Below are 22,861 nucleotides of genomic sequence, written 5' to 3'. Positions count from 1 at the left end.
GGGCAACCCATCCATATACCCGACCGCTCTTTCTGAGAAGAAATGTCTCCTCATTTCCAACCTAAACCTCCACTGGTGCAACCTGAGGCCATTCCCTCTAGTCCTATCACTGGTTACCTGGGAGAAGAGGCTGACCCCCAGCTCCCCACAGCTTCCTTTCAGGCAGTTGCAGAGAGCAATAAAGTCTGCCCTGAGCCTCCTCTTCTCCAGACTGAACACCCCCAGTGCCCTCAGCCGCTCCTCATAGGACCTGTGTTCCAGGCCCTTCACCAGCTTCATAGACTTTCTTTGGACATGCTGCAGGGCCTCAATGTCCTTCTTGTACTGACAGACCCAAAACTGAACACAGCACGTGAGGTGTGGCCTCACCAGAGCAGAGTACAGGGGAACAATCAGCTCCCTGGCACTGCTGGCTGCACTATTCCTGACACAAACCAGGATGCCGTTGGCCTTCTTGGCCACCATGGGCACACTGCTGGCTCATGTTCATCAACCAACACCCCCAGATCCTTTTCCTCTGCACAGCTTTCCAACCGCTCTGCCCCAAGCCTGCAGCGCTGCATGGGGTTGTTTTCAACAAGCGGGGTTGCAGCGGACGGGCTGACTGCCACCTCCCGAGCGTCGGGGCTGCAGTTGGAGCCCTGATGGCTCACTGCGAGGCGAAGCGGCCGCGAGGGGCTGGGTGGCACCGCAGAAATCCCCCAGAAGAGGTGAGGAAGAGGAGGAGAATTGCGGCGGAACCCTCCGCGCAGCGCCGTGCGGGCGGCGGGGACGCGTTTTGCGGGGAGCAGAACGCGGAAGCGGCCGTGCGAGGAGCGGCGCCCCGCCGCCGCCGCCGCCATGTCCTCCGACTTCGAGAGCTACGAGCAGGACTTCGCCGTGCTGACGGCCGACATCACGGGCCGCATCGGCAAGGTGCCCAAGCTGCTCGGAGGTGAGCGCGGCGGGGAGAGGGGGCTCGGCCAGGAGCCTGGCGGCGCCGGCCGGGCAGCGGGCAGGGCAGGGCAGTGCGGAGCGGGGCTTCGGCTCCCATCGCGGGGAGCGGAGCAGCCTCCCGCCGGCTGCGCTGCCTCACGAACCTCGCTGCAGGTCCCTGGCAGGGCGCTGCCGGCCTGCTGGAGGGGGCTGCGGTCCTGTGCTTCTGGCTGGGGGTGTAGGAGGTGGGCCCGCACAGGAGGAGGGCTGGGGGCGGCTGGGGTGGCTGCTGCACCTGCCTGGTGCTCGGTGCTCGCTGTTGGGATCCTGCCACCCGGTAAATAACGAAAATCGAGACTTTTTCGTGTGGCGTAGGTAATGTCGGAGTTGGATAGTTGCGGTGACTCACGTGGCGCAGCAGATTGAAGGAAATCAGTGTTCGTTTATTTAACGTGTTGGTCACAAGCCTGCAGCATTCGTGGGCTGATTCGTGACGTATCCCTGTGGTACTGATGGGAAAGTCTTCGAGTGTCAGGGCAGAAAGCTGAAAGTGATAATCTCTGTAACCTGGCAGCTAAATCTTCTAACCCGCGTGAATCAGTGCTCTGATGGGGTGCTCCCAGAATGCAGCTGATGAAAGCTAGAATTGGATTTCTCATGCAACTCACCTTATTCTTCTGTGTCCAGGCTGCTAAGGACTTCTGCCTCTGTTTCCTATGCACATTTCGCAAAGCTTTAGGATACTTAACCAGTGGAAGTGGTTATCTTAAAAAGAGGCAATTAGAAGGCACACACTGATGGTACACCTGTCTGTATGACTGAAGGGAAAAAAGTCATATATCCAGGACCAAAGAATAGCTTCTTACTTTTAGAGTGAGAAGTGCATCATGAAGTGCTGAAGTAGTGACTAAAGAGGATTTGAGGTAGGTGGTTAACTAAAACGTATAATCCCAGTGCATTGTTAAATCAGAGGTCCAAAGTACATCTGAAATGAATAAATGGGGATTTTCAGTAAAAGTCTGTTTGATTCTGGGAGGTTATGTCTAATTGTTAGGAGATTAGAAAGTCTTCTGATAAAGCAGGGATCAGTGACCAACCACAGGCATAACTGAAAGACAGGAATCTATGTCTTCTCATTGGCTTAACAAAGCTGTTTTGCTATTGGGCTTAATAAAAAAAGACATCTGGCGTTAATTCAATCATAGTCTGCAGGTACTTATGAGGTAGCGTTCTTGTGATTGAGATTTAGAATGGGTATAATTTAGATTGCCCAGAAACAATATTTAACCTGTAAATAGCCACTGAAACCATTTACAGAGGAGAGACAGCAAATTCTTCACTATTGTGAAGTTCCTAATCGAGGCAGTATTTCTTTTTCCACTGCCTCAGAAAGAGTTGTTGACTTTTATAGCAGTACATATAAGGAGCTCTTTCAAGTAAAGGAAGACATTATAAATACACGAATGTCTCCTGTTCTGAAAATTGGTAGTGCTACAAAGTGAGCATGCTTATTGAAAAGGAGCAGAGACTTCATTTCTTAATTGCATGGATTATGGAAGTCATTTGAGTCTGTTTAGCAGCTGAAGAATATTCTGCTTCACAGTAGTGGATTTCCATAATCCTCTCCTTCAAGTCAGCCCCCCTTATTCACTCTGGGGAGACTTTGGAGCTTAAACATGAAACGAATGAAGAGTATTGTCTTTAACAGTGACATAGCTTGAGAGCAACAGGCTTTGAAATCATCATTCTTTTAAGTAGCCATTAGAAGGGGTTTTTTTGTTTGTTTTTTTTTAGAATTTACTGTTCTCTCAGAGGAGAAAGAATGCATGTTCCCTGTGGGATTGATAGTGTGGTATTGGGTTAAATGGCCTCAAGATAATACAACAACTAATTTATTTTTCCTAGAAGTGGCTTTTCCACGTTAGGATTTGAGGCTGGTCTTATATGGTTTGGGCTGGCTTGCTTTATAGCTACTTTTTGCTCTGTACATCTGTGAATGGAGTGCTTCAGTTTTCAGAACTCTTCTGTCTTTCATCAGCAAAAAGTTCACATATAACTTTATTACCTAACATTGCAATTTGGCTTAGAGGCACTTTTCCACCTGGGGAAACAAAAAAACAACTCTGACTATGCTGAACACTTTAAACAGAAATATTTTAAATACACATTTTTCCCTTGTTTCTTACTAGGAATATTTGCAAGATCTTTGCTTCTTCATCACCAGAAGTTCCAGTTAGTTCTTGTGGAGAAGGCTGGGAGAGCCTCAAAAAGAGGATTATGATTCAAGGTGGGAGGGGGACGTGAGGACAGATGCACGTGAGGTGGCATTTTTCAGAAGCAGTGATATGAGAGAGATTGCTGATGGCCTTCTTCCTCCACGCTGGAAGAAGCAAGATGAAAGGTGTAAGGACTTGAGCTACTTCTGCATAATACAGAGAGATCTACTGAAGTCTAGTGACTGGTTTGTTTCCTTCTGCTTCCTGAGATGGACCTGCTGTAAGCTTCATGTTCAGTTGAATCGGAGAAATACCGGTTAATTGCTTTTGTAATGCTCCTGCATTCAGAGTTTGACAGGATTTGATGCAGCCTCGTATTCTAGGAGGAGGATGGCTCAACAAACAATCCTATTGTCACAAAGGCATAAATAGTTCAGCAAGAAATGTAACAAAGACAGTCTGATACTACAGAAACAATAAGCATCAGGGACAATAGAACGTCTGGGGAAGAAATATCTTCTGTTGAGGCAAACGTCATCTGGAGAATTTAAAGAAAGTGTTCTAAATTCAGAAACGTCTTTTAAGTAGATTTTCTGTGATGCTGCTGCAGGTCTTTGGAGAACGAAGATCGTTGACTGATGTGTTTTATTAATACTCCTCGTTGTTTTAGAGAAACATCTGTCTTGTTATTTGACCAAATACTTATATAAATTTTGATTGCTTGATCTGAAAGAGAATGTTCTCAGTACCAACTGTGATATTTAGCCTTTTTCCAGCATGGTAGCCTCTGTGTGGTGATGTTTTTCAACTGGAGTGCTCTGATTCTTCTGATACTTGATACCCGCATCTTCTACTGGGCAATCAAAGCACTGTCTTTCAGTTTCCAACAGATTTAACTGAAGAAAGTCCTACCTTTAATTTTCTTTTATGTCTCTGTAATGGAGTTTACTGTCTTCATTTCAGGGCTGGCTCATTATGATGTGCCTCTGGAACTCAGTTTTATAAGACAAAGAAAAAAAGCATGTGGTGTTCTGTTTGTCTTTGCTGTTGGACAATAACTTCTGGCAAAGGGGTGTTAGGTGAACATGTAAAACACCTCAGCCAGTGTAGTGAAATCTACAAGTGGTCTACAAACTGAAGTTCTTTGTCACTCAGTCTCTTCGTCAGTGTGTACTAATAAAAAGAAGCAATTCCACAAGTAATGAGACTTAATAGTCTTGGTCTAAATTTTTAATCTCTTCCTTGGTTGTGAGCTCAAGCCAGTGCTGTGTTACCTTTCTACACTTGTAGGCAGCCATCTACCTTTCTGTAACTGCTCGACACTGGGGGACAAACCACTGACTAATGCAAGGGCAAAAAAAGCTGAAAGAACAGAGGAAAATGTAGTAAGGTTTATTTCATTTAAGAAAGTGATAGAACCTTGTGTACAGACAGAATTGATTTCTTTGCAATCCTTACTCAGATTCCTGGCTTTTGTTTCCAGTCTTTATGCTTGTCCATACTTTGCCAATTTGCCCAGTTCAGTTATGCAAGCTAAGTGCTGCATTTTCTTTAGGACATTCTGTCTGGCAGTGTGGAAACACAAATTGCATTCTAAATTTAGATATATTTGAGGGAACAGTGCTTTTTATTTTCTCTTAAGGATATTGCCTGTTCTGAATTAAGAAAAAAGTTGTAAAAAAGCACTTGCCAATATTTTATATGATGGAAATGTACTTAAAGAAATCACTAAGTGGGCAGACTAAAAACTACTAAGACACAGTGGAGTAAAACACTATTAATATGAGAATCTTTAATTGGATCCCAACTTGTTTGTCCTGATCTACTAGATTAGTGGCAAGCTTTGCTTACTCAGAGCTCATCTGCAGTCTCTGAGCAAGTCATCCTGTGGATGTTGTGTCCTCCTCTCTATGCGCATTCTGACTCTGAAAGAAGTGGTTGCTTCCTTAGGCTGGGTGTGGCATTAAGACTGACACGAAACCACGTGCACACCATTCCAGCAAGTGCTTTCTGATAGTGTTGTAGCATTTCATTGCTTCTGTTGCTGGTATCAGCAACAGGTCTGGGTGTATCAGCACTCCTGCAGGCAAGTGGCTCTAGACAGCATGCTCCCACCTGGATTTATTTATGTGGATCCTGCTAGAGGAAGGAGGCAAATGGAAACAAGTGGGTACTTTTACTGATACTTGGTTAAGTTGACTTTTTCCTCACCGAAGTGCCCTTTTGGGACCCTGCCACCCCTTCTTGCTCTGGGGAGCATATGGTACCGTGTGCCCTAGAGGATCAGCAGTTGCAAAAGATCAGCTGCTTTCCTGGAAATCTATGGAGGTACTGCTCCAAAGCTGCAGTGCCCGGATATTGCCATGTGCCTGCTCACACACTTGTGTTCGAAGGACACACTACCCTGTTATGGGTAGGCCTCACTCCCTGCAATTGTTTTGGTCACCAGCTGGATGATTATGTATACATAAATCTGAGAGGATCTTAAAATGCTGCTCTGGAGTTGGGTTAAATTTTAGTATTAGCTAAGTTATTGAAGATCATTTGAATAACTCCTAAATTTTACACGAACAGTTTTAGCTGGATCTCCTAGTATACTGATGAGTTTTCCCTGTCATGGTCTGTAGGTTAGTATCTCTGGGGGTGAGTAAGATCTTACTGGTTATCACAGCTGTTTTGTACCTGCCCTGTATGATGTTAGAAGAAGACTCAGTATGGCAAGGTCTTTAAATGCTTAGTCTGTTTCATATAGGGAATGGGACATCTCTCAAAACCACCTTACACAACAGTCTGAGTGCAATTGCTAAACTTCAACTTCCCAGAATAATTTTTGGCAAATTCTCAGCAGAATAATTTACTGGCAACTGTAGCTGCTGGACAGATGAGTTCCTTAAATATCCACAGAGGAGATGCAGGTAACTGGATTATGCGTTTGGAGGACTGGAAAAAGAACAGGGGATGTTACAGGTCTGGAGTCCAACACCTGATCAACATTGTTATAGGTTCCTTGCAACATTTGTGTACCAGCAAAGAAAAACATCCTGGTTGTCCAAGTAGCAGAGAGAATCAGAAACTTACTACTGGAATTGCACCAATAGCAGTTGAGTTGGGACAAGCATTTGTATTTTTGCTTGACAGAAATCATGGGGATTAGCAACGTGAATGACTGCATTGGGCTTTACTGAGTTCAGCAATAGGGTAGGTAACTGAGTATTCAGTGCGGTGCAAGGTAGCTGTTGTAGTCACAAATACACCCAGAATTTGAACAGTATGAAATATCTTTAAAAACTAAACAACAACAAAACTTTATCCCTAGATTTCAGGTTATTTATTTTAATATGTATGAAAATTGTAATCCAGTAAAACTCAGGGAAATGTTGACATTGCTGTAGTACATTTATTTTCTGCTGCTATATTTTTAATCTTATTTCAGCTTCAATAAAATGATATTGTGCGTTTTATCTCTTATGTTGTTTTTCCTTTAGTCCATTGTCATTTGCTTCCAAGTGAAGGGAGGAGCAGAGGTGTTTTGGGATGCTGGGTAGGGGAACTGAACTGTGTGGATGAAGAAGGGGCAGATTCTCTTGTGGCGGGGAGGGGGATGAGTTGTGTTTAGAAGATAAATCACTGACCACTGCGTTTTCTGGCCTGGGTTCTGTCATGAAAACCTGGTGGGAAATTCAAGGAAGCCATTGTTAGCTTACATCTGCTGTAGTAGCATCGACCAGACATGGCAGTGCACGTTCGAGATTTACAAGGAAGGTGCTCTTTTTCCATGGCTTCAGCTTTGTAGAGAGGATTACTTGATGAAATGCTGGGTCTCTTTCAAGGATAAGAAGGGAAGGTCTATTTGTGAGGGATTTATTTAAAGGTGAGCTGTAACTTTTTATTTGTGAGAGGATTCATCTGCTTCTTTCTCACTTGCATCACTGACAGAGTTCCCATTACTCTGTATCAGTGTTTGACAATATTTTATTCAAGACGTACTGTTCTTACTGCTGCCACCCAGAAACACCTTGATTTGCTTGTATAGGTTGTGATGGAGTCCAAATTGATTCTCTTAGCTCCTGGTGAGCCTCATTGGCACGGGACCACTTGCTTGTGCAGTCCAATCTCAGAAGTAGTCTTTACTGACTCTCCAGTTGGCTGTAACACATTCATCAGAAGTTAGGCTTCTACGAGAGGAGCTTTGCCTTAGTTCAGGGCCTCAAATAATAGTCTCGTTTTGGGATTGCAGCTGAGTTGCCCACTCAGTCCACAATACTATAACAGCTTTTTAGGTGATAACCCAGGGCATATGCTTTGTTCTTGAGAATCTGCCGTGTGCAGGATAGTGTATCTGCAGAAGACAGTTTTTCTAGTCCTTGCCTATTTGCAAAATCTCTGCATTATATTCAAGGTGCAAAAATGATCCTGAACCTGATAGTCCCTGCAGGCAGAGCTCCAATTTATGTAACTGATGAAGGGCAGATCATGATGTTAGCATGTCCCTCAATGAGCAAAATGTATGTTACGTAAATGGGAGAAGTAGAGGAGATTGTAGAGACTAGTTCTGGTGAAGTTGAAGACAGATGCATAGGCCCATGCAAATGTAATGCAGGACACTAACACCAACAGGAGAACTCAACTGAAACTCAACCTGCTTATACTGGGGATGTTTCACCAAAATCTCTGTGGCAATTTAGTCCTTTCAGGAGGAGTTCTGTTGTTTTTAAGGAAGGTTGGTTCAAGGGCACATTTTGCTTTATGTGGCAGGACTTCTATTTTTGGTTGCTCTCTTGGCATCCACTGCTCCTTGCCTACAGCACTGGGGAGCAGTGGCTGGTGATACTGTAGTGTGTGCACTTTATCTACTTCATCAGGCAAACCACCAGCACATATGATGCTATTAGTTTCAAGCAAACATTGGTATAAAAAGTGGCACCTTCAAAGTTTTATTGTTAAATTTGTCGAAGCAATGGGTGGATTTACAGTTGGGAGGATGGAAGATGTGGCCATGCAAGGGGCACAAGGCAGTACAAATGACAGTATTACAGCCCCTTGATGCCTGCAGTAGTTAAGCAATCATGGCAAGATCACAATCATATTGGTATCTTCACGATTCTTTTTCAGATGAGAAGAAGCAGATGGTTGCAAATGTCGAGAAACAGCTTGAAGAAGCAAGGGAACTGGTACGTTATGACTTTTCATAGCCTAACTACAAACTGCTGGGGAAAATAATGGTATTATTAGAGGCTTAACGTGTGACGCTTAACGTGTGATGCCCTAAAAGTATTTAATATATTAGAATATTAAGTAGTATTTTTGAAATACTTATTATTTGAGAATATGAAATACCCAAGAGAAGTGTATCAGACATTTTAATCTTGTGTTAAGTGATTTAAGGTTTGTATCACTACTGCAAGCTATTACAGGTTGCTATAGGCTTTGATTTATGGGTTAGGTTTTTTACTTTAAGAATTGAATTAAATATTTGTACACCTGGAATATTTTTTTCTTCTAGGATCCATTCATCTACTTGATTTAGTCTGTCTGGTTGTCTTGTAGGGTAATAGGTGTTGTTTTCTCTTTCAGCAAGTGAAGGAAAAAATATTTAGCTGTCTGAGGTCGAGGAGGTAATAGCAGTGTGAATTCATCTGGGAAGACCATATGTGTTAACTGAGCATTAGTTAGCGGTCCACACTGACAGAAGAAAGCAGTATAGATAAAGCATCTATGACTTTTTCTATTTTTGTTTCCAGCAACCTGTCATGTACTCCATCTGGAAGGAGTATAAAAATAAAGCTTTGTAGATGTGGACTAACTGAGCAAAGGTGTAGGTGACAATTGAGATTGCCTTTTTTCCACATAGCCAGTAGTTCCTACCCTGAAGCAGCTTTTGTTTATTGCTTTCAGATGAGTTTGGTCTATCTAGTGTCAGAAATGTAATCTGATTCTTGGGATAGGGAAATGAAATTAGTTCTGCTAGACTAAAAGCTGTTCAAATTGAGCAACTCAAATCAATGATTTGTTTATTAACCCGATGGTAATATTGAAACTCACTTTTTTAAGATTGTGGCATAGAAAGAAAAAGGGTGGTTGTGTGTTTGTTGACATACCTTGTGCTTTTAGTCTAAGGATTGAAATGGCCTTGTAGGCAGAGCATGTAGCAGTACAGGAAAATTGCAGCCTGGGTGTTCTGCTGAAAAATCATTCAAATTTGGTTCTCTATTCAAAGTAAGATTGGAAGGAGCAGAAATTGAGTTAATGGTTCATCGCTTTTCTTCTTATGTCAGAAAAGAGATCATCTGAATTTGTGTTTATGGAGAGAGTAAAAATTAAATTCTTGTATCTGCATTTTCATCCTAATGACGATCTTGATTTCATGTATTGACTTCTTTCACGCTTTTGTTTTAGATCTTGTTGCTAATACTGCTAGACAAGCGCTTAATTCAATTACTGGCTTTAAGCAATTACCTTACATGTTTGTGATTAATGTCAAGGCTTAGGTTTAAAAATCAATTTGAACAAACCTGCTAATAACAGAACTGATTAAAAAGATCCCCTTTTAAACTAAAGGCTACACTAGAAAACCAAAATAAACCTAATTCCTTGCCACTGATAGCTTTCATACATTGGTTTGCTTCTTTGTCTTGTCTGATAAAAGATTTGTTTAGCAGATTTTATTTCCTTATTGGTTAGAAAATAACTCTCACGTATTATAAATATCATTACAGAGATATTTAATTTACATTGACTAATCACTGTTTGTTTCAAAACACCGTCTGCTTTGTTTGGGTAAAATCACTGGTGTAACTGACTTGAGCTATATGCAGAACTGACACCAAAACTTTTCAGACTCCCAGGCTGCCTTTTAAAACTGTAGCTGCCGAGTAAGAGATTTCTGGAGGGAAATCATGTCATTCTTACATCCCATGCAGAGTGTGATAGAGTCATAGAATGTCTCTTCCAACTCAGGTTATTCTATGATTCTATGATCCCCCGAGTTGGAAGGGACCCACACAGATCACCAAGTCCAACTCCTGGCTCCACACAGGACCACCCAAAAATCAGACCCTATGTCTGAGGGCGTTGTTCAAACACTTCTTGACCTCCGTCAGTCTCGGTGCCATGACCACTGCCCTGGGGAGCCTGTCCCAGTGCCCGACCACCTCTGGGTGCTGAACCTTTCCCTAACACCCAGCCTGACCCTCCCCTGTCCCAGCTCCATGCCGTTCCCTCGGGTCCTGTCGCTGTCCCCAGAGAGCAGAGCTCAGCACCTGCCCCTCCGCTCCCCTCGTGAGGGAGCTGCAGGCCGCCATGAGGCCTCCCCTCGGCCTGCTCTGCTCTGGGCTGAACAAACCAAGGGACCTCGGCTGCTCCTCACATCTTGTCGTCTAGGCCCTTCACCATCTGTGTAGCCCTCCTTTGGGCACTCTCTGATAGTTTTATGCCCTTCTTATATTGTGGTGCCCAAACCTGCACACAGTGCTCGAAGTGAGGCCACACCAGTGCACGTGAAAGTTATGTTTGCTGGGTTTTAAGAAAGGTGAGTGATAAACTTAGATTCTATGAGTATCTAGCATGTGCTAGAAGAACTGGGATTAACGAAATTAAATAAATAAAATTTGGCCATGTGTTATCTGTCTTTATGCTTTATGATGATGTGCACGTCACAAACTCATTGCAGCTATTTAAGTTTAGTGTTGCAAATGGTAGGTTATTCTTACTTTGACACTTTTTTTTTTTAACGTAAATCTCTATTTTAGCTCAGGGACATGAGCAGTAAAAGAAGTTTGGATAATCAGGTTTTCTGAAGAAAACTTCAGCTTCTACAGATGTTTTCAGATTTAAGTGCCAGGTTGTTTTTAGCTTTTTGTAGGATCTAGCTCTATTTTTGCTTATACATGAAAAATATTATTTTGACAAATAAAGTGAAAGTGAAGGTGCATGAAATGAGGTTGCATTTAGGTTGACACCTGCTTGGATCACTATCTTCTGCATGAGTTGGCATGGAAATTTATCACCCCAAGCACAAAGTGTACCTGCTTAAACTCATGATGACACACAAAAGCAAACAAACAAACAAAAAACAGGTGTGAAACTTCAGTCAGTTCAAATGTGAATTCTTCATCATTACCTGTAGCATTTCCAAGAATATAATGGGTGTGTTCCTAGGACCTTACAGTCTCTGATACTGACTCTTTAGAATGAAGGCTTTGGATTTTATGGACAATGGTATGATCCCTGCTGCAAATTCTTTATTCATATGGCAAATTGTTTCATTTTTATTTAATATATAAGAATTAAGATTTCATTAAAATATCCTGATCTTGCACACATAACTCTATAGACGTAAGAGGAATGTTTTCTATGCTTATGGAACGTTTGAGATCAAATATATTGATGTGAAATGATAAGAAATAAACCATTAATTCCAGCTATCAGTTTAATTTATAGTACCCCTTTGGAAAGTTACGCCTGAGCGAAAGGACTGGGTAGAACTAGAAATAGCTTTGTACATTTTAATTCATTACTGACTATTCCATTAAAGTCTGCTTTACAGTTTATTATTAAAAACCATTTTGTATAATCAGAATAGATCAGGCTGAATGACTTTTGAGTATCTGGTAATTCAATTGATTACATTCAGATGCTTTTCTTATGATACGAGGATGAAATTTCAAAGTATAAGCAAATGATTACATAGGAATAAACTATAACTGTCCCTTGTGAAGACCCTTAAACAGCAGCTTGGGACCCTAATTGACAGGCATTTCTGTTCAGGTGCTTTATTGCTCAGCTGAGCTCAGAAGGAGGTGAGTAAATATTGTTTCAGGTACCTACAGCAACCAAGGAGAGGTATTCTTTTATCTTTTTAAAGTAAGTCAGAATGATTTTTAAAAGCGAGTAAGGTATTGTTCAGCTGTGCAAAACAGAATTCCTGAACAGCTAGCATGGTGTAAAGGAGGTTCCTTGACCTAGCAGTCAGGTAATTAGCAGGCTGGTTTATAACTCCTGATTTTCTGTAATTCTGTGCCATATTCTTGTGTTTCAGGCCCCTTAAAGTTCTACAAGGAAAGAATAAATAGCAAAAGTGTTTGAAAAATAAATTCTCTGATGTTTTATGCGTTCAACTGTATTTAACAATATTTTCATTATAATTCTAAAATTCAGTTATATAATATACCTGCTCACAGATTTGGGATGTAGATTTAAGCAGCCAGTTGAGAAAGCTCAGGCTATTTAATAATTCTGCTGACTAAGCATAGAAGTACAAGAATTATTTTATTAAACAAAGAATCTATCGGTAAATAAAATTTTAGCATTTACATATGTGTTATATATACGTGTGTGTATATATATACACATATGTGTGTAATATACATATATTTACAAAATGTGTGTGTGTATATATACACACACATATTATATATATATGTGTGTGTGTATATATACACACACACATATATATATATGTTTGTGTCTATCCAAAAATAAATAAAATACCTTTTGCATCCAAAGGTTTACAAAACCACACAGCTATGTGGAGGTAGGCTATCTTCTGAATAATGCGTTTAAAAGTATTCATCACATTTGGCACTGAAATCCAAAAAGGTTTGAACAGAATATTTTTTCTAAGCATTAATAATATTAATTTTGTCATTTGTTTGCTGACTTAAGGCTGTGCAAAGATTTTGATAACTTGTCCCTGTATTAGAGGATATACAACATTTCTTGATAAAGAAACAATATTTCTTGGTATTTGTGAACAAACAGGTAAATCATAGAATCATAGAATGGTTTGGGTTGGAAGGGATCTTACAGATCATCTAGTTCCAACCTGCCTGCCATGGGCAGGGATAACTCCCACTACAAATTTATCCTTGCTTTAATTATCCCTTTGATTTACATGTCCCTTCCTTATTTTTACTTGCTAGCTTGAGCAGATGGAGCTTGAAGTTCGAGAGATTCCACCTCAAAGTCGGGGAATGTACAGCAGTCGAATGAGAAGCTACAAACAAGAAATGGGAAAACTTGAAGCTGATTTCGTGAGTTTTTAACATATCACATGTTAAAATAAGATGGTGTCCATGAGATATTTTTTTAATGTAATAATACAGTTATTCAGGCAACTGAGTGGGTGTTTTTGATTAGTGTGAGATGTTCTGCATGTTTTTTCTGTATTTGTGGTCAGATGAAAACTTAACTGGGGAAGATAAGCTTTTCTTTTTGTAGCATTCTCAACTCGAGTTGGTAGTCTTCTGCCCATTTGTCCCAGATCTGATTTATTTCTGTGACATTAAACGTTGAGACTGTTTATGCTGTTGGAATAACAGCTTGTAACCTTATTTCTCAAGGAAAGATTGGTAGAATGTTAGAATTAATACTTAAAATGTAACATAAGTATACTCTTCAAGGTAAATAACAATTCATTTAATTCAGCTTGTTGCAATATGGGTAGTGACATGAAAAGCGGTATAATCTCCAATCCATGGAATTTTTGAATATAGTTTATCTCCTGTGCATTTCATTTCTTAGTCTCTGTTATTTCTTTTCCATTGCACCTAGATTCTTCTTGCTTTTGGAAAAATGTGTTATAAATACTACATTTTTCAAGTAATGGACACAAACTAACAATATTCCCTTGTCTAGGGTTTTCTGCTCCAATTATCAGTCCTTTTTTGTGACTAGGATTTGCATTGAATAGATTTACATAGAGACAAAACCGTTTCCTCTAAAGCCCTGAAAAAGTTCAAAGGGATTGCAAAGTGTAGGAAAATGCTTTGTTAGTTGGCAGCAGCTCAGTTCCTCCAGGGTGGGGAGAAAGAAATAACTGTTGGCGGTATTTTCCATTCACTAGAGAACTGTGAAGTTTCTCTGGTTGCTGGCAGCAGTTTATCCCTACAGGGGAGGGGAGTCAATGTTTGTACCTGCAGCCAGGAAATCCAGCTGACTGTCACTCCTCTGTGCTTCTGCCAAGTTGAAGAGTTGCACAAAAATGTATTAACAGGAAGATGTCTGCAATTCTGTAAAGTTTAAGGAATGTTAGGATAAAAAGACTTGCATCAAAATTTTAGATGATTTCATGCTGTTCCCCTGTAGGAAGTGTATATGGTCTTATTGGGTAAACAGTGGCTTCCAGAAGAGAGCAATTTCTAGTCCAGGAGTGAATGCTGTTTACTTCCTCAGGTGTAGGAGAATTCCCTGTCAGCATATTTGTTGCTGGCCAATTTCTTTCTTTTCAAGAAAGGAGTTGGCACTTCTGTACTCCTAGGCAATAGGGAATGGGAGAGTTCAGAACTGGACCCTGTTTATGGAAGAGGAGAAATTAGCATGTGTGGAAGTAATGTGTCAGAACGCTAGGACTTGTGATGGGAAGAAGGTAAGTATTTGTTCAGAGTGAGGGAGCAAAAAATGGCATGAGAAAGTGGAAGGAATATATTGTAAGAATGGGAAAAAAGTCCCCAAATCCAAGGATGGCATTCAGCAAAAGATCAAGGGAAGAAAGTGGAGTGAATAATGAAGCAAAATACTGGGGAGGAGGGGACAAGCCAATGGTTGTGTTTGGAAAAAAAAATCAGTTGTACAGAAAATAGAATGTTGTTATGATTAAATTTCCTGTATAATCCCAGTTTCTAAGTACTAACACATCTTCTAAGTTTGTATGTGTGGGTTTGAGAATCTTTTTGCCTTACTGTCCAGTCAAATAACAACTTGTTGGAAACTGTATAACAAAATGATTCAGTTGTGAGTTCAAAGAAGAAGAGGAGGAAGGAAAGGAAATGTTATTTTGACTCTTTAAACTGCTCTGGCTGGAGGGCCACTGAAAGCAGGAAGTTGAAAATGTTTGCTGAAATTAAAGTGCTTTTGTGTGTTCTGTCTGAATGTTGTCCTGAGTGAGTTGTGACCTGTTTGATTGTAAGAGATTTTTTTAAGAGCTTTAGTAGACCTTTAGAGAAAGCAGATTGTAGTGTTTCTAAAATGAATTTGCTTTTATAGATGAAGGGAAATCTTTAACTGGGAATGATACTGGCAGTTTCGGGTTAGGATCAGCTTACAGGTTTGCTGCTCAAAGTTCTCAGCTCTTCCAAAAGGCATGCAGATGTGAGTTTGCAAAGTTATGTGACGTTCTTTATAAACGGGTTGGAATCTCAGCTGGATCGCATTGTATTTGGCTTGGCCTTTCTTCCTGTGCAAAGCACATGTGTGCTAAAGAGGGGACATTTCTCAATCATCTTGAAGTGTGTGTTTCATTTATAGAAATAATCTCTGTGAAGTGAATTGCAAAAATTACATAAATCAGTATATACTCTTAAAACAAGCTCTATATTTCAGACAAGAAGTGAATGTAGATCTGGAACTGGAACTTTTATATTCATCATAATGAATATGACTTCTGTTTTTGTGGTTCTTTGTATGCTTTTAACATCTTGCAAATTTGCCATTACCCAAGCAGTTATAGAGAACAGCAGCACAGCAACATATTTGAAAGTTAGGAGAAGCAAATGTGAGGTATGTACACTGTTCACTCTTTACTTGAATGATGTGGTTGGTTTCATGCAAGTTACCATGCCAGAAGTATATTCCGAAAAAATACGGATTTGAGCTTAGTTGAGCTACGCTTTGAAAAGTTAGTCCAAAAATCACTTAGAATCTGTCTCTAGTTAGTTTTCTGATCAAGTAGGAACAAGTTGCAAATAGAAATTTATTTCCCCTCATTGCTAAGCCTCGTTATCTTGAGTCATGCGCACAATTACTCATCGGTGGTCTGCAGTCCAGAGGCATGTCTGGAGGCAATGACTCCATGCACCGTATCCCACATGGGTAACTGGTTACCAACTAACTACATTACATGATATTAGAGGAGAAAAAAACTACCTTGCTCCATCTTGTTCTTCCCTGTTGGAGAGGAACAGTGGTAAGGAATAAAAGGATAGCTCAATTTTGTCGTTACAAGTACTCAGATACCAGAGCACTGTGATTATGTAGGGGCAAAATTTAACAACGAATGCATTACACCTCAGCTGAAGCTAAACGTTTCTGATACTTGCATCTGGGCTGTGCAGCCTTCCTTGGGAAGGATCCGTGCATGTAGCAAGCAGTTCTGATTCGGCTGTGCCAGGTCACACCAAATTGCGGCCTGGCACAGTTCCAGCAGCAGATGCCTTGGGAGAAGCATAAGAAGAGGGCAAGAACGAAGTGATACTTTGCAAAAAAAAAAAAAAAAACTGTATACATATCAAAAGGCCAAGTTTCAGAATTGCTTACTATGCCTGATTAACATGTATCAAAACGGAATTAAACTGTTTGTTAAAGCTTCTGTGTTGTTGGTTTTTTTAACCTTAATTTTATTATCTTGTTTTCAGTAATATATATCAGCACCACGGGTACTGATAGGTATTGAAAAGTGTAGTCCCAAACCTTTGGTGGCTCTCGGGCTTGTGCACAGCGCAGGTTTGCCGGGCTGCAGAGGCTGCGGTAATAGCTCTATCTTGTGGCCCCAAGTGGAGTTGCAGACCACGTACTTGTGGTTTCCGGGTTCATTAAAGTTTTGGGACCGTCTACTAAAGAGTTTCTGAAATTCAGGCCAAGCTTCCTATGAGCAGCTTTTTTTTTTTTTTTTTTTTTCCCCTGCACTTGCAAAGGCATCATCGTGTACTTTAAGCTTTTAAATATTTTTTTATCGGTTATTCCACAAGTAGAATGTCCATGGTGACTGACTGCACAATGTAAGTTATAAATGCAAACAAATGCCTATATTTTATTGTAACCTTTTAACTAAATGGATTTATTTTTTCAAGTAGGCCTTAACCCCCAAAATAGCCAGTGATCTTTAAACATTGGAAATATACGGGGGTTAAAAGGCTGTCCAGATTTTGTTAATGCACTTTGATCTGAATTTATCCCAATTTGCCTGAAACTGTAACTATCTAAACAGCAAATCTATGGTTATCTGAAGCTCACAGTTGACGTATGAGGCATTCAAATAGATAGGTAATATAAATACATAGTAAGACCATATTATGTAGTAATATATGTATTATAAAACACGAGTACCACACAATCAGTGCTGAAAGTAGGATAGGATGTTCCGTAAGAAAAATGGCCATCAAACAGAGGAGGCATAAGAACTGTTCTATCATGGTAGCCCAAAGGTAAGATTTGAGAGTAGCATTTGTTATCAGTCTATGAAGCAGTACTTGTTCCTGATAAAGACTCAGAGTTGCTACTGGTTTTGGTAATTCTGACCTTCAATTTAGGATCAAAAAAGAGAGGGAGAAGCCACAAATATACTGTATGAAACCGGACAAATTTGATATGTTTTTGGCATTTAGCTTCAGTTCAGTCAATAGTGAAGATACATATTCATATTGCATAAATCCCACAGGTTCTGTTTAATATAATAGTTAAAATGACAGCTACTGTTAAACTTTCAAAACATTTAAGGAGATAAGCAATGGAATTTCATTAGATAAAGCTAGGTCTTTTGTGGGGCTCCGAGTTACCACTGAGTCCAGAAGCTGACCTGAAGAACAGCTACAATTGTGCCAGTCATATGCTGGCTGCTTTTTGCCAACACCACCGCCCTTATTTCAGGTTCTGTCACCTACCCAGACAAATAATCATACGGCTATAAGCTTAATGAAAGACGCTTGTCAAAACATGATTTAGAGACCTGCATCTTTATCACCAGCATCTTCCTTAGCTTTCAAGTTTGAGCTGCTTTGCCTACTTGGCTGCTGCTGAACATTGCACTAACTTCTCTGTAGAGGAAAATTCCACATTGTCTACAGTTTGTTTTCAATCTGTTTTCACTTGTGTTACCCACCTTGGTGGGTTTGTGGTGGAAGAAGGTGGAGGCATTATTTGACAATTTGCTATTACTTACACTACTGCTGTTTTAAATGGGAAAAAGTTGAGGCAGGATAGAATACTTTTTTTTTTTTTTTTTAACTTTCAAGGTTTAAGCTGAGTTTTAATGAAAGATTAAGAGATGCAATAAATTAGATTCCATGAAGAAAACTTACCCTCATTTATTTACATCTTCAGAATATTTTTTAGATTTGTGTTGAAATGCAGAGAGGGGAGGAATTTTATTTCAGCTTGAAATTTACTCGTGATGACATGCTTTTCCTTAGAGGAAAACGTGAAAGACAGGAGTTAACATGCTTGATTTATAATTAACCTAAGGGGTTAGATCAATTTACCTGAGATTCCTGAGAGGCCAGACTGGTGAAGCACACCTTACTTCCTGGGTTTTTAATACAATACCTGTAGGTATGGTTTACAAAGAACCCTCCCATGTTTGACCAGTAAGGTGCATCTCAGAAGATGATTTGTGAAGACATTATATTACTGGATAAGGTCAACCAAGCAGCAAATTTTAATTGTCTATAAAGTTAATTCCTTAACCAGATTCTTCTCTCAACCAGCTTCCCCTTGATGCTCTTAGGAACTTTTGTACGACTCTCTCCAGAGTTGTTCCTGCTTGGTATATGTGTTGGGACGAGACTGGCGAGCTTTGTGGTACATTGTTTGTTGGTCCTTCAGCAACTTAGTGACTATCATGGTGGAGATGATACACATGATTTTATGAAAAAGCAGTTTGTGGAACTATAGTGTTGGCCCAGTGATTACAAATAAAGGCGTTTTCAGAAAACAGTTTGGTGAGTCTGGTAGTTCTTGTGTTTGGCTGGGGACTATGTATGAAAGGCATATTGACTCACAATGCACTGTAGGCATTCATGCCTTTCTTTCTCCTTTCACACAAAAAAAAGTTTATTAAATAAAGCCAAAACGTGGTCTACAGCAGAATGAAATCTTTCTGTAAAATATGTTTTAATGCATTTAATATTAATTCAAGATGATGTCAGCTCTGGTATAGCAACACATGCCTTTTTCAGTAAGCACGCTTTCTCACCTGGCAGTCTTTAGACATGTCTGGATGCCAGCTCTCATCAACCTTCCCCAGGTAAAGAAGGATCATTTCTCTGTTTACCACATGATTTGTTCTTATGTTAGAGCTTCCTCTTCTCAAAGTAGTAGTATTAAATCTGAGTGCTTGTCTTCCTTGCCAATATTGGAAGGAGCAATATATCTGCTCAAAATTACTTATAGCCAGCTGCAGGGTGAGGTGAGTTCATATACAGAAGAGGGTGAATTCTGCTTTTTTGGGCGGGAAGAAGGAGGAAGGCTTTAATGTTACCCTTTTTTCTAAGTGATTTTGTATATTAGTCAAGTGATACTCCCCTACCTGCCATGTAAAAAGCAGCAAGCTGTTGTTGTCCTGCTTTTGATAGCAGCGGTAATAAAGACTCTGCAATTGGAACGCAGCTGGCGGTTTTGATGATGAATAAAGCAGCAGAGAGCATATCTCACTCTCCTGTCATCATATTGCCTCACCTGCACTCATACAAATAGAATTTTGATTTCGTTGCTATCATGAGTTAAACATAAAGATTTCAGGAAAAACCAGCAGATAAGCTGAGCAAAAAAACCATCATTTTAACATGCTTACTTTTTGGTTTAGAACTACACTCAAGTTTCTTATCATGATTCACTTTTTTTTTTTTTTATTTTGTCTGGCTAGAGAGAGGCTAATTTGTGTTTGACTGCACAGTGGGGAAAGACGTGCTACTGATAAAGGAAAAAAATAGGGATAAGGTATCGTTTTGACACTGGAAGGATTAGTTATATAGACCTCGGATTTCTTGGTTTGTTTGTTCTAGGACTGACACTAGATGGCACTGTTTGTTTGCAAAGCAAGTCCTTTTTTTCTGTTTACATGTTTCTTTTCTTTTTTTTCTTTTTTTTTTCTTTTTTTTTTCTTTGGTAGTAACTGAAATTACTGTTTCATGAATAAAATATTTCTGGTGGGATTTGCATTTCTATATTGGCTGAAGATACTGTGTTGAATGTTTTATTAACCAGCCCAGTGCAACTGTCAGCCTATTAAAGAGATCCAATGGACCCTGTTTAGCTAAATAAACTAAATAAATCCAATTCGTCAAATTGTGTTCCTGGCTGTTTATTTTCCATTCTTTTGATGTACAGTTTATTTTAAGTTAAAGGCACATAGTTTTAAAAATTAATGTGAAAATAGAATTTAGTGTTTGAAACATGAGGAGACTAATTGCCATGGTCAAAACCAGCTTTCCTTTATGGTGAAGTAGCAGTCTGGTAAATGGTGAACTTTCTCTTGGTAACTGATTAGCTGTCTCATGTCAAAAATTAGTTTGGTTAACAAATGGCTAATGGTTAATTTTTTATTTTTTATATTTTTGGCTCCATGCTGGGTTCTGTTGTTTTCATAAAATGAAACTTGAAACATAGGCAGTGCTGTTAAAAGTAGCTATTTCTACCCAACTTCAAGAGGTTTGTTCTCCTTCTTGATATTTTCTCAGTCGGAATTCAAGGGGAAATTTTTATATGATCGTTACATATTAAATGCTTGTTGAAATTTCTACTGCATCATAGGCAAATATTAGAGTATGAAAAAATGTATTTGCATAATCAAATATATTGTATGTCAGGGTGTCAAACAGCTGTCAAACATTACAAATAGTGGCATTCATTATATTCAGCTAGTACAAATAATATTTTAGTTACCTTATTTTTTGCTGAAAAGCTTTACCATAGAATAGCAGATTTATGATAATACATAGTAAAAATTCTGCTGCGACAGTTAACAACTGCTGTAAATGCAAGTGTATTCTAAATTTCTTAATAAAGGAAATGAAGAAAGTGATAGATGTGTTCTCCCATTCTTTCTGATGATTTAGAGGGTGCGGCTTTAGTGATGTTGTATGTTAACTTTTGTGTATTTTACAAGAAATTGAAGTTGCCACATGTTACATAGTTTTATTTTGCTAATCTCGGGTTTCCAAAAAATGGCACATAAAGTTCAATGTGGTAGAAACACATTTAAGTTAAATTGCTTTGGTTTTGTATTTGTATTTTGTTTGTTTTGTTTCTCTCTCAAGAAATCTACTGTAGTGGATTGAAAAGCATTTGTGAAGTATAAACATCTAAGTATGAACTTCACAGTGTCAGGGATACTTAGGGAGAATGATGCAATCTGTTCATTCAGTCGTTATTTTCTTGCAATTTACAGTTGAATTTAACTGAAATTGTAAATTTTGCTGCCACCCTCTTCCAGACTCTAACCCAAGAACACAGTAGGTATTTGTGCTAATGCCTTCAGTGTTCAATAGAATCTTATTTCCTTATGCAGGTAGAATTTCATTTGTCCAGAAAAAAAATATTAAACTTCTTAAATATTTACATTTTAATATTTACAAGTTGCAAATATTTTAAAATGTCATTTAATAACCAGGATACGCAATGTTAAACTGTTTTCTCCCAGATAAAACCTTCCCATTTTGTGCTCTGCACTGATTCTTTTTAACACAACAGCATTGAGCCCAGAAGGAACTTTATGGTTCTTTAAAACTGGCTAGCGCAGGTACACTGAGATGGAGTTTTACAGCAGTGGAGTGGCCTTGTTTCTGGCGTAAGGCTTGGTGGGGAAGGAATATAAAACAAAAAATGCAGCTGGAAGTGGAATAGAATGATTTTTATTTTTTTTCCTCTTGTAATGTTCTTTACTATCTGAAGCATATGGAAGAAGTGTGAATATCTCTGTTCCTTTGTATGGTAACTTTTTATTTGTATTCTGCAATCATTTAGTAGTCAGTTTCCCTTTGCAAGCTGCTGTACAAACCACAACAAAAAGTGATTCTTGGCCACAAAGTCTGTTTAAGCTTGCTGTTCTTACATACTTAGAGGAGAAATCCCTGCAAAGACTACTTAAGAATAAGTTGCGCATTTGACAACATAATGCTTGTCTCCATTTACAACAGGTGGATCAAGTACAGCACCTCCCTTACTTTTCATCCGATTTTTATAAACTGCCGTTAGAGTGCCTGTGCCAGGAAAATAAGTCTTTTCCAATATTTAATAATTACTGCAGAGGTTTCACTCCTTAAAGATCTGATCAATGAGCATTAGAGCAGAAATAAAAAGAGCAGATAGTAAAAAAAGGATATAAGAGGTGACTTCTGGGATCAGTAATAGAATAGAGTAATCCCCTGCTAGAGTACAATTTAACCATTTCTGATGGATTTTATGAGAGAAAAAAGGCAGCTTTTTGCTGACTATTTGGTGCCTGCTGCTTAAGAAAAGGATATTAGGGAGTGTGACTGGGGCTCTGCATGTTTCCTATTGAGTGGCATGTCCAACATGTTTTTTTTTCAGAGAAGTTAAGATTAGAATGAGTAAGGATAGTGTTTGCCAACTTACCCTGGAAGCACATTGGGTAGGACTTTGGAAAAGACCAAAATGTAATTTCAAACTTTGGATCTGCTCAATAGGGACTCATGTGTGAAGCCTGGCAAGTCAAAGGAAAGACTCCTACTGTGTTTGGTGTTGGACCTTAGATAGAAAACGCGCCTATGTTATAAAGTTAGCACCTTCCTCTCCACTGATTCATGAGTAGAAGGGCTTTGAGCCATTATTCAATCCAACTGTATCCTTTTCTATGGCACATCACCAACCAGGAAAAAAGTGGTACTTAATATTTGATGTAAGAGAGGATAATGACCTTAATACCAAACCAACTTCTCTTATCTCAAAACTTGAAAAGTAATTTATTAAATCTATAAGGATGGCTGGTATTTTAGAAAATGTAACTGCAAGCAGTTTGACCGAGGCATGCCTGTTTTGTAGAGCACCTGGCACAAGAGCGC

At 39.5% G+C, this 22,861-nt stretch overlaps 1 protein-coding gene across 3 annotated transcripts in view; it reads left to right on the top strand.

The window, feature by feature from the left end:
- The first annotated feature begins 710 nt into the window (after window positions 1-710).
- VTI1A (vesicle transport through interaction with t-SNAREs 1A) overlaps window positions 711-22,861 on the top strand; it is a 268,812-nt gene continuing 246,661 nt past the window's right edge. Inside the window, exons 1-3 of one of the 3 annotated variants that reach the window (XM_035547877.2) lie at window positions 711-934; window positions 8,244-8,302; window positions 13,052-13,162. In XM_035547877.2, the coding sequence (XP_035403770.1) occupies window positions 841-934; window positions 8,244-8,302; window positions 13,052-13,162 (264 nt within the window). In that variant the 5' untranslated portion in view covers window positions 711-840. The remainder of the gene's footprint in view (window positions 935-8,243; window positions 8,303-13,051; window positions 13,163-22,861) is intronic. The other 2 variants (XM_035547875.2, XM_035547876.2) reach the window with 2 other exon arrangements.

The sequence above is a fragment of the Cygnus atratus genome, chromosome 7, assembly GCF_013377495.2.
Source record: "Cygnus atratus isolate AKBS03 ecotype Queensland, Australia chromosome 7, CAtr_DNAZoo_HiC_assembly, whole genome shotgun sequence".
Taxonomy (NCBI): domain Eukaryota; kingdom Metazoa; phylum Chordata; class Aves; order Anseriformes; family Anatidae; genus Cygnus; species Cygnus atratus.
Note: the sequence above shows the minus strand (reverse complement) of the source record. Positions and strands in the feature narration are given on the sequence as shown.